A 13108-nucleotide genomic window follows, 5' to 3' on the forward strand; every position below is an offset into this window, starting at 1 on the left:
TAAAAGCCATGAACGTTCTAAATGTGTTGTCACGCACTACGGGGGAAGTGACAAAAAGTGTTTAATGAATTTGTATAAAAGCCTCATATGTACCCGCCTAGTTTATGGGGCAATAGCATATCAGTCTGTGACACCTACTGCCCTAAAAATGCTTGACCCTGTTCATCATCTGGGCGTCCGCCTCTCTACGGGCGCTTTTTGCAGTAGCCTCGTGGAATCGAACGAATGGTCGCTCCACCTACAGAGATGTTACATGTCTTTTAAATGTTATCTTAAAGTGAATGCAGACAAGGATCACCCATCACATTCAACAATTAATGGCATGTCTTGTCTTGCTGTGTTTGAGAAACGGCCTTCTATGAGACAGCCCTACTCACTACGTGTGAAGGGCCTTGCGAAGGAAGCCGGTGTACCACTTGAACACCTTTTGATGGCTCCCGCAGTATGGCTGTCACCGTGGCAGTGGCAGGCGATAGATTGCAACGTGTCTTTCTTGGAGGTTACGAAGCATGCACCAATTGCACATATTCAGACATGCTTCCTAGGACTACAACGGAAATACACATATCCCGAGTTTTTTACGGATGCTTCAAAGTCCAACACTTTTGTCTCGTACACAGCCGTCAGCCCATCCTTTTTGGAAGCCAGCGTTCTGCACTCTGATACAAGCATTTTCACCGGCGAAGCTGTGAAACACATTAAACAAATAAAACTACAGAAGGCAATAATATATACAGATTCCCTAAGCATAGTAAAAGCTCTGAAAACTTTCAAAAAGCACAAAAACCCTCCTTGTCTTGCTTTATTTGCTCTTATGCACAGTCTATTCATCCAAGCAGCATGTTGTAGTCTGCTCGGTGCCAGGACACCGCGAAATACAAGGCAACGTTCTGGCGGACCAGCTGGTTGGTGGTTCCTCTGTAGGGAACCACTTTTTATATATATATTTTTGGTGGCTTTTTTGAGAGACATCTGTGCTTTTCACGGCATATACCTGGGCATTCATAGAACGACCTCTCCAGAGAGGTCTACGCTGCGGTGGTTACACTGAACAAAGCACTTGCCTCACTGCCCTTGGACGCAAGGGTGTGAATGATCGAGGTACTTGTGCTAATGCCATACATGTCCACCGTGGTTTTTATTATCACAAACTATTGTCATCCATTAACACCACACACTTTTCACAGCATGGTCATGATTTTAATACTTCTATGTTTTTACCAGCCATAGCGAGAGGAATTTTAAGGCCCTTATGCAGCCGCTTATAAAAATCATTGTCCATATCTTTAGTACCATGAACTGGCGCTCTTTGGCCATGAAATAGCCCTTGCGCCACAAAACGTCAAACATCATCATCATTAATTAAAGAATTGTCAAGGTGCCTGTAGTCCAAAGTGCAGGCAAGATGCATGCAGATCAGGCAATAACAAGGTCAAGCTGTTGTCAAAATAAGCGCTGCTTATCACCGGGTGAAAGATTTCTTGCTTTAAACTCCTGTGTCACTGAAGGGAATGTGTCTTCAATCCTCTATTTATTTATTTTATGTATTTATTCAATACTGCCAGCCACCCTTTGGCAGTCAAGGCAGGAGTGGTAGAGTGCAGAGTTTGAACACAAAGTTTACAAGTGACCAGCAACACGGTCCGCGGTACACAGGGAAGCAATAATGCAGTAAGCTTACAGTATCACGACACACAAGTGTGCACAATCAGTAACACGGCCCACGATTCGCAAAGCAGCAGTTATAAATAGCTACGTGAATATACAATAAAACCGGCAATGCTAGTCTAATGCAAAACACACAAAGTGCACTACGCACATTGACCAGGAAGCGGGAAAAAAAAAGTTGCATTAGGTTCCTACCGTTCATTCGTGAATTAATGTTTGCCTTTCACATCTTAGCTGGCCAGATAGCTGTCAAGAGATCCTAAAGTGGCCTTACTTAAAACACACATTTAACAACAAAAACAAAAATCACAGCATTATTCATGGTCTGAATGATGATGAGTGGGCAAAGTGTCCGTGCGTCCATTTGTGTATCCGTCTGTCCTATCGTAGGTCAATGTGTCTCTCTGTGCGTCTGTCGCTCTGTATGTCCATCCGTTTAGTGAACACTCCATGTATCATCATCTCGCATCTTTTCATCATATATTGATTAAGCTTGTAAACCACTTGAACATATTTTATTTAAAGCAAATATGACACATCTCGAGGATAATGGTTTAATTCATGCAAATCAACATGGTTTTAGGTCTGGTTTATCTACAATAACACAGTTAGCTGAGATAACGAATGACTTTTTAAGTCTATTAACATGAGAGGTCAAATAAATGCAGTACTTTTGGGCTTTCCCAAAGCATTTGATGTTGTTCCGCATGCTGATTTGGTAACAAAACTACATTCTATAGGCATTGAACACAATATCATTCGTAGGATAGTATGTTATTTGTCCTCAAGGAAACAGTATGTTGTCGTTAATGATTGTATTTCCAATACATTGGATGTTCACTCGGGAGTACTGCAAGGTTCGGTACTTGGCCCTTTATTGTTCTTAGTTTATATAAATGATATTTATTTGTCTGTTCATTCGCCTGTGAAGATCCGACTCTTTGCCGATGACTGTGTTGTGTATGCTAATGTGACTGACCATTCCGACTAAGTTCGACTCAATGATATGTTGCACTCAATTGGTGTATGGTGTGAAACATTGATTTGATTGATGATATGTGGGGTCTAACGTCCCAAAACCACCACATGATTATGAGAGACGCTGTAGTGGAGGGCTCCGGAAATTTCGACCACCTGGGGTTCTTTAACGTGCACCCAAATCTGAGCACACGAGCCTACAACATTTCCGCCTCCATGGGAAATGCAGCCGCCGCAGCCTGGATTTTGGTGTCGAACATGGGGATTGAAGCTTAATACTTCGAAGACGGCATGTATTACATTTAGGAACAAAAAAGAACCTGTACAATTTTCTTATACTATCAATAATGCTTACATTGAAAAAAAAAAACAATCAAATAAAGAATTTAGGTCTTACAATTACAAATAGATAAACTTGGGAAACACATGTAGAAAAGGTTTGCAGCAACATGCTAAAAAAGCTTGCATTTTAAAAGGAAAATTACGTCGTTTGTCATTGACCGTAATGTTAACTGCATACAAAGCTCTTGTCAGACCAGAATTGGAATATTCGGAGCTGATCTGGAGCCCACACCAAAAGTACTTGATCAGGAAATTAGAAAGAGTGCAAAACTTGGCCTTGAGGTTTATATACACGAAATACTCACGTTTTTCCAGTGTGTCAGTTCTTCGCGACAGGGCCAAATTGAAAAAACTCACTCATCGTAGAACTGTATCTCGCTTGAAATTTTTATACCAGCTGTACCATCGTCACTACAAAATACCACGTGAAACTACATTTCTGAGTCCCCCATGTGGTCTGGTCGTACAAACCACAACAAAACAATCAAGCAGCTGTTTAGTAATCTTAATATACATCAGTATTTCTTTTTTCCACATGCTATATCGCAATGGAATAAATTACCTGAAGAAGTAGTAAATGCTAACACAGCTGAATCATTTGTTCAATTTTAAATAACCTTTCGTTTAATATGTAAAGTTCTGTTTATGCTGAACAGCTTTGTTGCAGTTGATTCTCTTGCTCACTTTCTTATGCATAGTGTTCATCTCATGTTGAAATACTGTATGTGCATATTTTATCATTTATAATGTTGTGTATTTGTTATTGCGAAGCATATTTATTTATTCATTTGTTTTTGCTTGTTAATTGTGGTTTAGTACTTAAGTTGTCGATAGTTCTAAGCTTTATTGTTAGTATTGTTTTTGATATTCCCGTTCCTGCTTTGGCCAGAGTAAGGCCAGCAGTATATGTAAATAAAAAAAATACAAGTATAGCCATCCTAGTGGACATTTCAAAAACAAAAGGAGAGGTGGCTACCTACTACATACATCGAGGATGCACAACCCACGGCTTAAGGAGCTTGACCCCTAAAAGTCCATCCCTTGTGGCGCATACCAATGTGCCACCGGGTGTTACAAACAATAACAGAAGACAAATGGGTGATGCCATTTGGAGCTTTGCCCCAAAAAAACTTGAAACCTGCGCTACCATAACCTCAAACAAGTGTACCAAGGACTCTTCCTCGAAAATCGTAAGAAGGCAGAGGTATGAAGCTGGGGCGTGAATCGGCCGTAACTTCTGCCGTACATATAATTATTGGTCCATAGCGACTATTGGAAGAGCATCATCCTCTGCTGCTGAATATGATGCTATCGTGCCAATTTCTGAACCACATCACTGGGGAAGCTGTATTCATGGCATTTATTCTTTCCTGTGTCTGTGTGCACGTTTCATGACTTTTTGTTGCTAATTAAGAGGAATTACAGTTGATGAAAAATCACGAGTTTTATCGGTTGCAGTTGATTCATTTCTCTTGCACTTTTTCTTCAATTTTGACAAAATCTACAGTTCAAAAACACATACAATTTCACTATGCATTCCTTGGATGAAACGATTCGTGGTTATATATACAGTTAAACCTCAATATAACGAAATTGGAGGGCCGCCGCTATTTGCTCGTTATAACCAATATTTCGTTATAGCCATAGCGGGCATTTACCGCAAATATTATGCACTGTAGTTACCCAAAAAAAATAGTGGGCAAAATAGCATCCCCCCGCACGGTGGTATGCAACAAAATAACTGCATTCCCAAATAAAAAGGAAAAAGTCATGCACCTGTTTTAATGCACTCAAAATACACAGCTTGCATTTCAGGCTGACTTAGCTGCAAAGAAGTCTGTAATTGGACGTTGATGCATCTTCCTGATGCGAACGATGGCTCGCTCAGCTGCGGCTGCATTGTTCAAGCCATCTTCGCCGCCCTTGTGAGCACCGAAGTAGCGGCGCAGTACGTCCATCGCGTCTAATGCCTCCGACGACGTCGGCACGTTCGTCTCCTGTTCGTCGACAGAGTCATCGTCACTGGTTTCGTTACGATCACTGACAGCGCGCACAATATCGTCAACCAGGAGCTGCTCCGTTGCCACCACTTCCGAGTCCGCACTCACATAGTCGCGAAACGACTCGCTGTCAGGCACGACACCGGCGTCACGAAGTTCCGTTCATGATGCAGCGACTTCGTCTGATGTGGCAAAACCGTCCGGCACAGTGGGCTCGTCTGATGGCTCATCGCTGGCATCTGGTGTGGCGGCTAATGAGGCGTGTCGAAAGCAGTTTGCGATCGTGGTCGCCGTCACACTCATCCACGCCGCCTGAAGCATTTCGAGCGCAGCGTACAAGTCAACATCGGTGTCTCGCTTCATCCTCATGTTGAGCAAGAGCTTGTGTATCACACGCTTGCGGTAACCTGCCTTCAGCGACATAATCACGCCTTGGCCAAGCGGCTGTATTTTTGCTGTGCAGTTGGCAGGAAGGAACAGCAGCTCGATGTTTTGAAGCATGGCAGCGGTATGGTGGGGGGTGCAGTTATCTAAAACAAGGCACACCTTGCGGTTCGCCTTTGCCAGCTTCTCGTCCCATTCGCAAAGCCATTTTGAAAAAATCTCCCTCGTCATCCAGGCTTTGCGATTGGCTACGTACTTGACTGGGAGCTGCCTCTTCCCCTTAAAGCAGCGAGGGGATGCACTTTTGCCAATTACGAAAATTGGCAGCTTCTCAGAGCCGGTCATGTTTGCACAAAGTAGCGCAGTGATCCGCAGCTTACTTTGTTTACCGCCATGGCACGGCTCGCCTTTGAGGGCTAACGTCTTGTGCGGCAACATCTTGAAAAAGACAGCCGTTTCGTCCGCATTAAAAATATCCTCTGTGCTGTATTTTTCTAGCAGCCGCAGGTTGTTTTCTTTCGCGCACTTGGTAGCCTCTGCTTCGTCGACAGATTGCGATTCGCCGCAGACCGCTCTCCCGACAATGTCGTGGCGCTCCTTGAAGCGTTGGAGCCAACCCGAACTTGCTGCGAAGTTGTCATAGCCCATGATGCAGGCAAAGTCTCTCGGTTTTCTTTGCAGCAAGGCGCCGCTCACCGGCAGATTCACGGCTCGCGTGTCCAAGAACCATTTAAAAACGGCCCTTTCGACCGCTTCAAAGGCAGGTGCCCTAATCCTCTTAGCGCTTCCTTTCACGCCACGTGCAACAGCGTCGATGATGGACTCCTGCTTGCTCAAGATAGATTGACAGTGTGCTCGTCGATACGCCAAAGTCTCTTGTCACATTGCCTTTCTTGGTCCCCGATTCGACGGCTCTTATCATAGCCGCCTTCTGATCTAGCGTTATGCGTTTTCGCTTCCTGCCTGGCACATTCATGTTGCTGGAGTCACGAGCGCAGCACGATAAAAGATAAAGCAGAAGCGGTCGAAAAAGAGAAGAAACACGCACGCAAAAGCAACCCGGCTCACGTCGGCGAGCGACAACACTTGCAGAGAAAGTGACTGTGAAGAGGAAGGGGCAGAAGGGGCGCTCTTTTGCACTGCCCCCTAGGAACCGGTTACTCAAGGGGAAGGGGGTATGTAAGATTAGGAAGCGCGCCTCAGCGCCATGAGAAAGGGGAGAGGGAGAAAGAAGACACAAAAGAAAAGGGCGAGACGTTCGCAGAGCTACGGAGCGCTCCGCTGTCGGTGGTAGCCACGTGGTAGCCAAGCGGCGCACGTGCAGTGACTTCTCCGGAAACAGCGCGTGCCGTCTGCTTTGCGCGCGTTGCTGGAGGGCGCGTGGCGGGAGTTTTGAACTGCTAAATACAGTTCTCGCGTTGCGCGCCGTCTCAAATTCGCGTTGTGCACTGTCGTGACATCGGCTCAAAATTTTACTTCCTAACAAGATTTGTTCGTTATATCCCATAACAGGCAAATTTTGCCTCGTTAAAACGAGGTTTTGAATACATTGGTTTGTATGGGGACTTTCATGGGGTATGAAGATTTGCTCGTTATATTCATTATTTTGTTATAGCCAGTCTCATTATAACGAGTTTTAACTGTATATATATGTACAAAGATTCATTGCTAAGCACTAATAATTCAGAAAATGTCAATACATTGCAGCTAAAGTTAGCAAAGATAGCCAGATTGGGAGCTAAATTTTGTAAAACAAATTGCTAGACTAGCTACTCGTAGCTGAATCAAAATTTCAGTAGCTAGCAGAGTCCAAAAGAAACCAGATCTAGCTACGAAATAACTGAATTGGCAACGTTGCACATAGTATATTGCGGATATGGTATGGCATGACATGACTGCATGGTGAACATAAATGACAAACCCTCACATGAAAATCGTGACATGCATGTCATGCAAGTCATGAATACACGCCACGCTAATGATGCACTCACGGTCCTTTCGCTAGCTTCAAATATACCAAGTTTGATATTACCGGTTGTGAATGGATGACCAAGATATATAACTGGTGCGAATATGAGAATCATGATATGCGTGTCGTGTAAAACATAACTACATGCTACCCTATAGCGTGCTTGCGGCCGTTTCACCAGCTCCGCATATATCAAATTTGGTATCACGTGACTTGAATAGACAGTGAAGGTAAATGACTCGTCTGAACAATGTGGTCGTGATTGCGTGTCATGTAAAACATAACAACATGTTACGCTCATAGCGTACTCGCAACTTTTTCGGCAGCGCTACGTATACCAAATTTGCTATTTTGTGATGTGAATGGAGGATGAAGGTAAATGACACGTCCGAAGATGATAATCATGATATGCGTGCCATGTGAAACATGGCTACATGCTGCGCTCATAACGCTCTCGTGGCCACTTCGCTAACTCTACATATACCAAATTTGGTATTACGTGACGTTAATAGACGACAACACAAGTGCCAAGCTCAAACATGATAATTATGATATGGAAGTCATGTATGGCATAATTTACATGTGCTTCGTAACATTGCACTGATTTTAAAATGACATATCACCCTTCTTAATTCGTGCTTCGCATATCATCGATTCTCACTGTAATGTGGGACCTGCGAATTTTTTACGCTTCTGCAAGGGGGCAGGGGGCATGCTGAGTTGATTGCAAAGTCAGCGAGAAGAAGTCCCGAACACGGAACAAATGGGAAATTATCAAAGTTTATGAGGTAGGGTACGCGCCTGCACTAGAACGATACCGATAGGGATCCAGACAAGACGCAGACGATCGGATGCAGTCGGTGGCCGACGATGCTGGAAAATGGTCTGGTTACTGCAGCTCACTGAGGCCAATGACAAAACCAGCGATCAAAAAGTGAGAGGAGACTTGTTGGCCGATCGGTTTACCGGCAGTAAGAAAGCACGGGCCTCATCTAGGGAAGCGGGGTGCTGAAACTAGTGGGGTCAAAGGACGGAGCGGTGCGTAACAAAAAACGGTCGGGGTGAGTGAAGACTAGAGACGTGCAGAGGCAGGGTAGGCGTTTGACAATAAGAATCTATGGGCACCTTGGCTTATCGGTCGTTGAAAGTGGTTTTTCGGGAAGTCAGCAGAGCGCTGAATTTGTAACCGATCGGCGGCGCTCGGAGACATTCGTTGTAAATGTGATTTTGTGCCATTGAAACAATGTATACTTCCATAGTCAGGAGGGTATCGTTCGTTTGAAATGGGACCGTTATGCATCGGCTCGACTCCCATCGCTCTGTCTTTATTAAAGGGGGAGACGTCAAGGAGACCGTAAAGAGGGAGACCTTCGCTGCAGTACACTACTGTCTCGCGGGAAAGTGTATCATGATTTCGAAGGAACGGTTAGCGCTAGTCGCATGACACAGCACATTTTTGTTCAATTACTTATGCATGTATGCGCTGCATAACTTTGAGTACTGGTATTATCTTTGACGTCTAAAAAAGTAACTGGCAATCATTCGGAGCTCTGTATGGCACTTCTGTTGCCCTAAAAAAGAGAAAAAAAGCATCCCTGTGCCAGTTTTTTTTTTTTTTTCGTCCCCAGTTTTGCTCAGGTGTATGAATTTCCCGAATTTCAAGACTGCCAGCTTGGCAGAGCCTCATTTGAATTTGCAGAGGCTGTCGAATAATTCAGCAGCCGTGGCAAATGCGAATGTGGAAATGGTTGATTGGGCGAGTTAGTGATTCATGATTGTTTGAAATAAGAGCGTGATACGTAGATGCGGATGGCATAGACAGGGACAGGATAGGAAGGTTTATCCTGTTTGCATGTATGTATCGCACTCTTATTTCAAGCTAATGTGGACATTATAGTTTGCACATTGGGTTAATTCAGAATGCTACTTTTATTGAAAAGCAATGCTGATTGATGTTCACTCTGTACAATTTAGGTGGGTTGAATGTTTTCTACACAATTTTATTTTTCTAAATGTAAGCCATCGTCTTTATACTGCTGCCCCGCCGCGGTGGTCTAGTGGCTAAGGTACCCAGCTGCTGACCCGCAGGTCGCGAGATCGAATCCTGGCTGCGGCGGCTGCATTTCCGATTGAGGCGGAAATATTGTAGGCCCCTGTGCTCAGATTTGGGTGCACGTTAAATAACCTCAGGTGGTCGAAATTCCCAGAGCCTTCCACTACGGCGTCTTTCATAACCATATGGTGATTTTGGGACGTTAAACCCCGCAAATCAATCGTCTTTATACTGCTCTAAATTAGTTCTTTCATGCTAAAAAACTTTTTTTACAACCTGCTTCAAATTTAGATTTTAGTGCGACAAAAGTGATATTTTGCTGCTCCAAAAGTTGCTCTAAGTTCTATTTTCGTTGTTGCACCCCTGCCTTAAAGAAATCTATGAAAACACCTTAAATTGATCTTTCCCCTTCTGTATTTTTTTATGTTGATTCCTTTTGATGAAGCAGTGCACTTTGGATAGAGAGGCCAGGCTTGAAACCAAATTCCTATAGTGCTATAATCTGGTGTTCATCAGAAAATCTCGACAGCTTAACAAGAATAATCTTTTCTAGACCCTTTGTTGAGGTTGCAATATTGAGATTTTCTCCTACCTTTACATATTGCTGTTATTTCAGTGGTTTTAATGCGGCGAGAAAATGTGCCAGTACCCAAAGCGAGATTACATATGTGTGTTGAATACTTTTGCTTGAGCAAACTGGGGAAGTACCTCTATTGTGATCCATCTGAACAAGGTTTCGACAATCACTGGCCAATTACTAGCACTGGCTGCGTTTAGTAAGTTGTGTGGAAGTGAACGGCCCACGTATGATGTTGTCGTATTGCAGGCAACTGGACGGGAAAGTGCACGTTCAAGCTGAAGTTCATGAAAGGAGGTGCAATTGAGTTTGGCCAGACCATGATGGAAGCGGGGAGGACAGGTGAGTGCCGGGAATCCTGCGATTGAGCGAGACAAATTTGCCGTTAAAACGTTAACCAATGAGCCAAAGAACAAAACCTCTGCACTGTGAAATACAGTTGTTCAGATATGCAAGAATAAGCTGGTTATTATTGGCCTGGTGTGGGACCGATGGCCGCGCTGTGAACTGCGCTCGTATGACGTCAGTTCAAGGATTCGTGCGCTTTCGAAGGGCGGCGCTGTACAGAAACCACCGTCGTGGTGAAACTCAGCAGAGAAGCAGTTCAATTGGCTATCTTGTGTGTAGTAGCAATGCTGGTATAACAACTGTTGGTGTCTGCTTTTAACTCGCATTTTAAAAGCACAGCGATTTGTTTCTTAAAACTGCGGCCACTTGTCTCCGCGGCGAGTGCTGTGCAATGGTGGAGTACTGCTAAAGACCCGAAGCTGAGGGAGAAGTGGATAGTCAAATTAAGAGGGAAAAAGGCCCCATGCCTTCATCGATCGTGTGCAGCAAGCACTTCACTCAGTGGTTTTTGCTATACCCGTGTCCTACGCTTCACTTTTCGGTAAGCTTTCTATCATGTTTTAGTGCCTTGCCAGCACTTCAGCCATTCATTGGCACAGGCTACAGGCGTAGGTGACTCACACCAGGTGAGGAACTGCCCCAAAACCTACTGTGAGGGCCCCTAGGCAGAGAGCTAACGAGGCTTTTTCCGAATCGCCTCTGGTAAGCGCGTCTCGAGAGCGCATCTGGGTGGCGCAGGACGTTTGATACTACAGCTTTATTTGGTTGGTGTATGTACATAGTTTGCTGATCAAGACAAGCGCGCGCACTGCTTACCATAAATTCATAAGCGAAACCTGCTGTCGCTATGTATTGCACATTTACTAAAGATTGTCACATAATGTTTGCGGCCCTGTGCACGCTATATACAATCAGCGGTACAGCGATAACTATTAGTTATATTCTAATAGCCGAGCAACGGCCTTGTGCGCTATTAATATGAACTACTTCATGACCTCACTCTCATTGAACAAACATTACTGAGACAAACTTCAGTCGTTTGCATCAGCCAGGGGATGCATTAAGACAGCACTGCTCTCTTTCTGGGTAACACCTACAGCTACCCCTCAAGAGTTATCTTACTGCGATACAACATGGGCTTGCACCCTGCCGATGCCAATATCTGCAATCCAAGTACGATTATCTCAAATTTAGTGATTTGATGATGTTTTGCATTTCTAGTAGATGCAATGAACGGTCGATTGACTGCCGAAGCAGCAATGTTAACAGCTGCTCTGCTGTAATTATCTCACGAGTCGCTTGCGAATGCCAGAGTGGCAGAAATTAGCAATTCTCATACTTATCCCCGTGTACACTGTCACTGTCGTTGCACTGCAAAAAAGAAAAATATCCTAAGGAAAAGGGCAGGCGTGCCCTTCTCTTTAGGTTTGTTGTGAAGGCTAACGTCGTTTTCACGAGAAGACAAAGCACACCAAGGCACAGAGCAGTGCTTTATCATTGCGCTGCACTGGATCTCCACAGGGGGCATTGTGTGGCGGGTTCGCAAGTCCACGTGTTTGCAAGACTGGAGCCGCGATGGTGATGCGATCTCGATTGACGGCATCGGCTGCGCACATTCAACAACGTGACCTGCGTCGTACACCACAGCGTTGTCGATGAGACATTGTGGTGTGTCGCTAGCAGTATCTACATGCTTGTAGATGCCAGAAAAAGGCACTCTTATTGAAATTTTGAAACACCCGAACTAATTAGTATCCCACGGCAGAAACTGCAGATGACGAGCGAGAACACTCACACATAGTTTCACTTCTTACTAGCAATGCGACTGGCGTCATCGCCGTGCTAATCGGCCATTTGGGAGGTTTCTTGGCCCTGTGCATTGGCCTGCAACTAAAACAAATTCATACTTGTACTCAAAAACATTCCTTTTGGGCATTGACCCACGCAAGGCTGTTTGTTCGATAAAGTTCCTGCCAGAAGCAGATGATCCACGCACAGGAGCAGCAACTGCTGCAGCGCAGTTGATTGACCAGTCTACAAACTGATGTCACACGCAAGAGGGCGTCACTCCAAGATCTCGAGACCAATAGAAACTTACTCCTCAATTAAGTTCATTAATTTGTATAGTCGACTGCAGCGATCATATTTTGCCAATATTGCCGCACTCTGTGTGGCACAAACCCTGGATTTTGAAAAACAATTCTCCTGCTTCTTTCTTATGTCTGACTCCACGTACGCACAGTGACGAAGTATTGCCCACGGGCAACATTTGAGCCCCGCTTAGCTTGTGGACTGGTCCCTTGCATGACGAAATGGTACCCTGGCTGTCATGAGCAAGAGCCTGTAGGAAGAAAGAAGACGGGGATGAGGGAACAAAATTGGAAATGGCAGGAGTGCGCACACCATACTACGTGGCCGGAAGCGCATAAACTCGGCTGCGATCAGCGCGCGAGCAGCGACGAGCTGGCTTTGTCGGCGTAGACTTGCAAGAAGAAGGTCGCTTCACCAGTAAGCGCACTGAGGACAGAAGTTGCAGGACAGCGACTCGGCAACCTGTGACGCAGGCGTCCTGAGAAATAGAAGGAGACATTGGCATGTTTCAAGGGAGGCCGCTCGGGACGCAGTCGCAGCGCACAGCTAGCGCCGACGATCCTGGCACAAACCTCCTTTGAAGCAAGTTGCTGAAGACGATCCTCGGGTGGCCACGTCAGCGTGCAGCACTGGGTACCGCATGTGGCCACTAGGCCTAATCACTGTAGCATCCGCGACTTCACTAATATCAGGCGATG

The 13108-nt window shown here is 45.0% G+C and overlaps 1 protein-coding gene across 2 annotated transcripts in view; it reads left to right on the forward strand.

Moving 5' to 3' along the window:
• The window catches only part of LOC119162991 (WW domain-binding protein 2-like), a 217221-nt gene that overhangs the window by 34273 nt on the left and 169840 nt on the right, over positions 1–13108 (forward strand). For both annotated transcript variants that reach the window (XM_037414876.2, XM_075882658.1), the window contains exon 4: positions 10221–10313. In XM_037414876.2, the coding sequence (XP_037270773.2) occupies positions 10221–10313 (93 nt within the window). The remainder of the gene's footprint in view (positions 1–10220; positions 10314–13108) is intronic.

This window comes from Rhipicephalus microplus, unplaced genomic scaffold, assembly GCF_043290135.1.
Source record: "Rhipicephalus microplus isolate Deutch F79 unplaced genomic scaffold, USDA_Rmic scaffold_13, whole genome shotgun sequence".
In the NCBI taxonomy this organism is placed as follows: domain Eukaryota; kingdom Metazoa; phylum Arthropoda; class Arachnida; order Ixodida; family Ixodidae; genus Rhipicephalus; species Rhipicephalus microplus.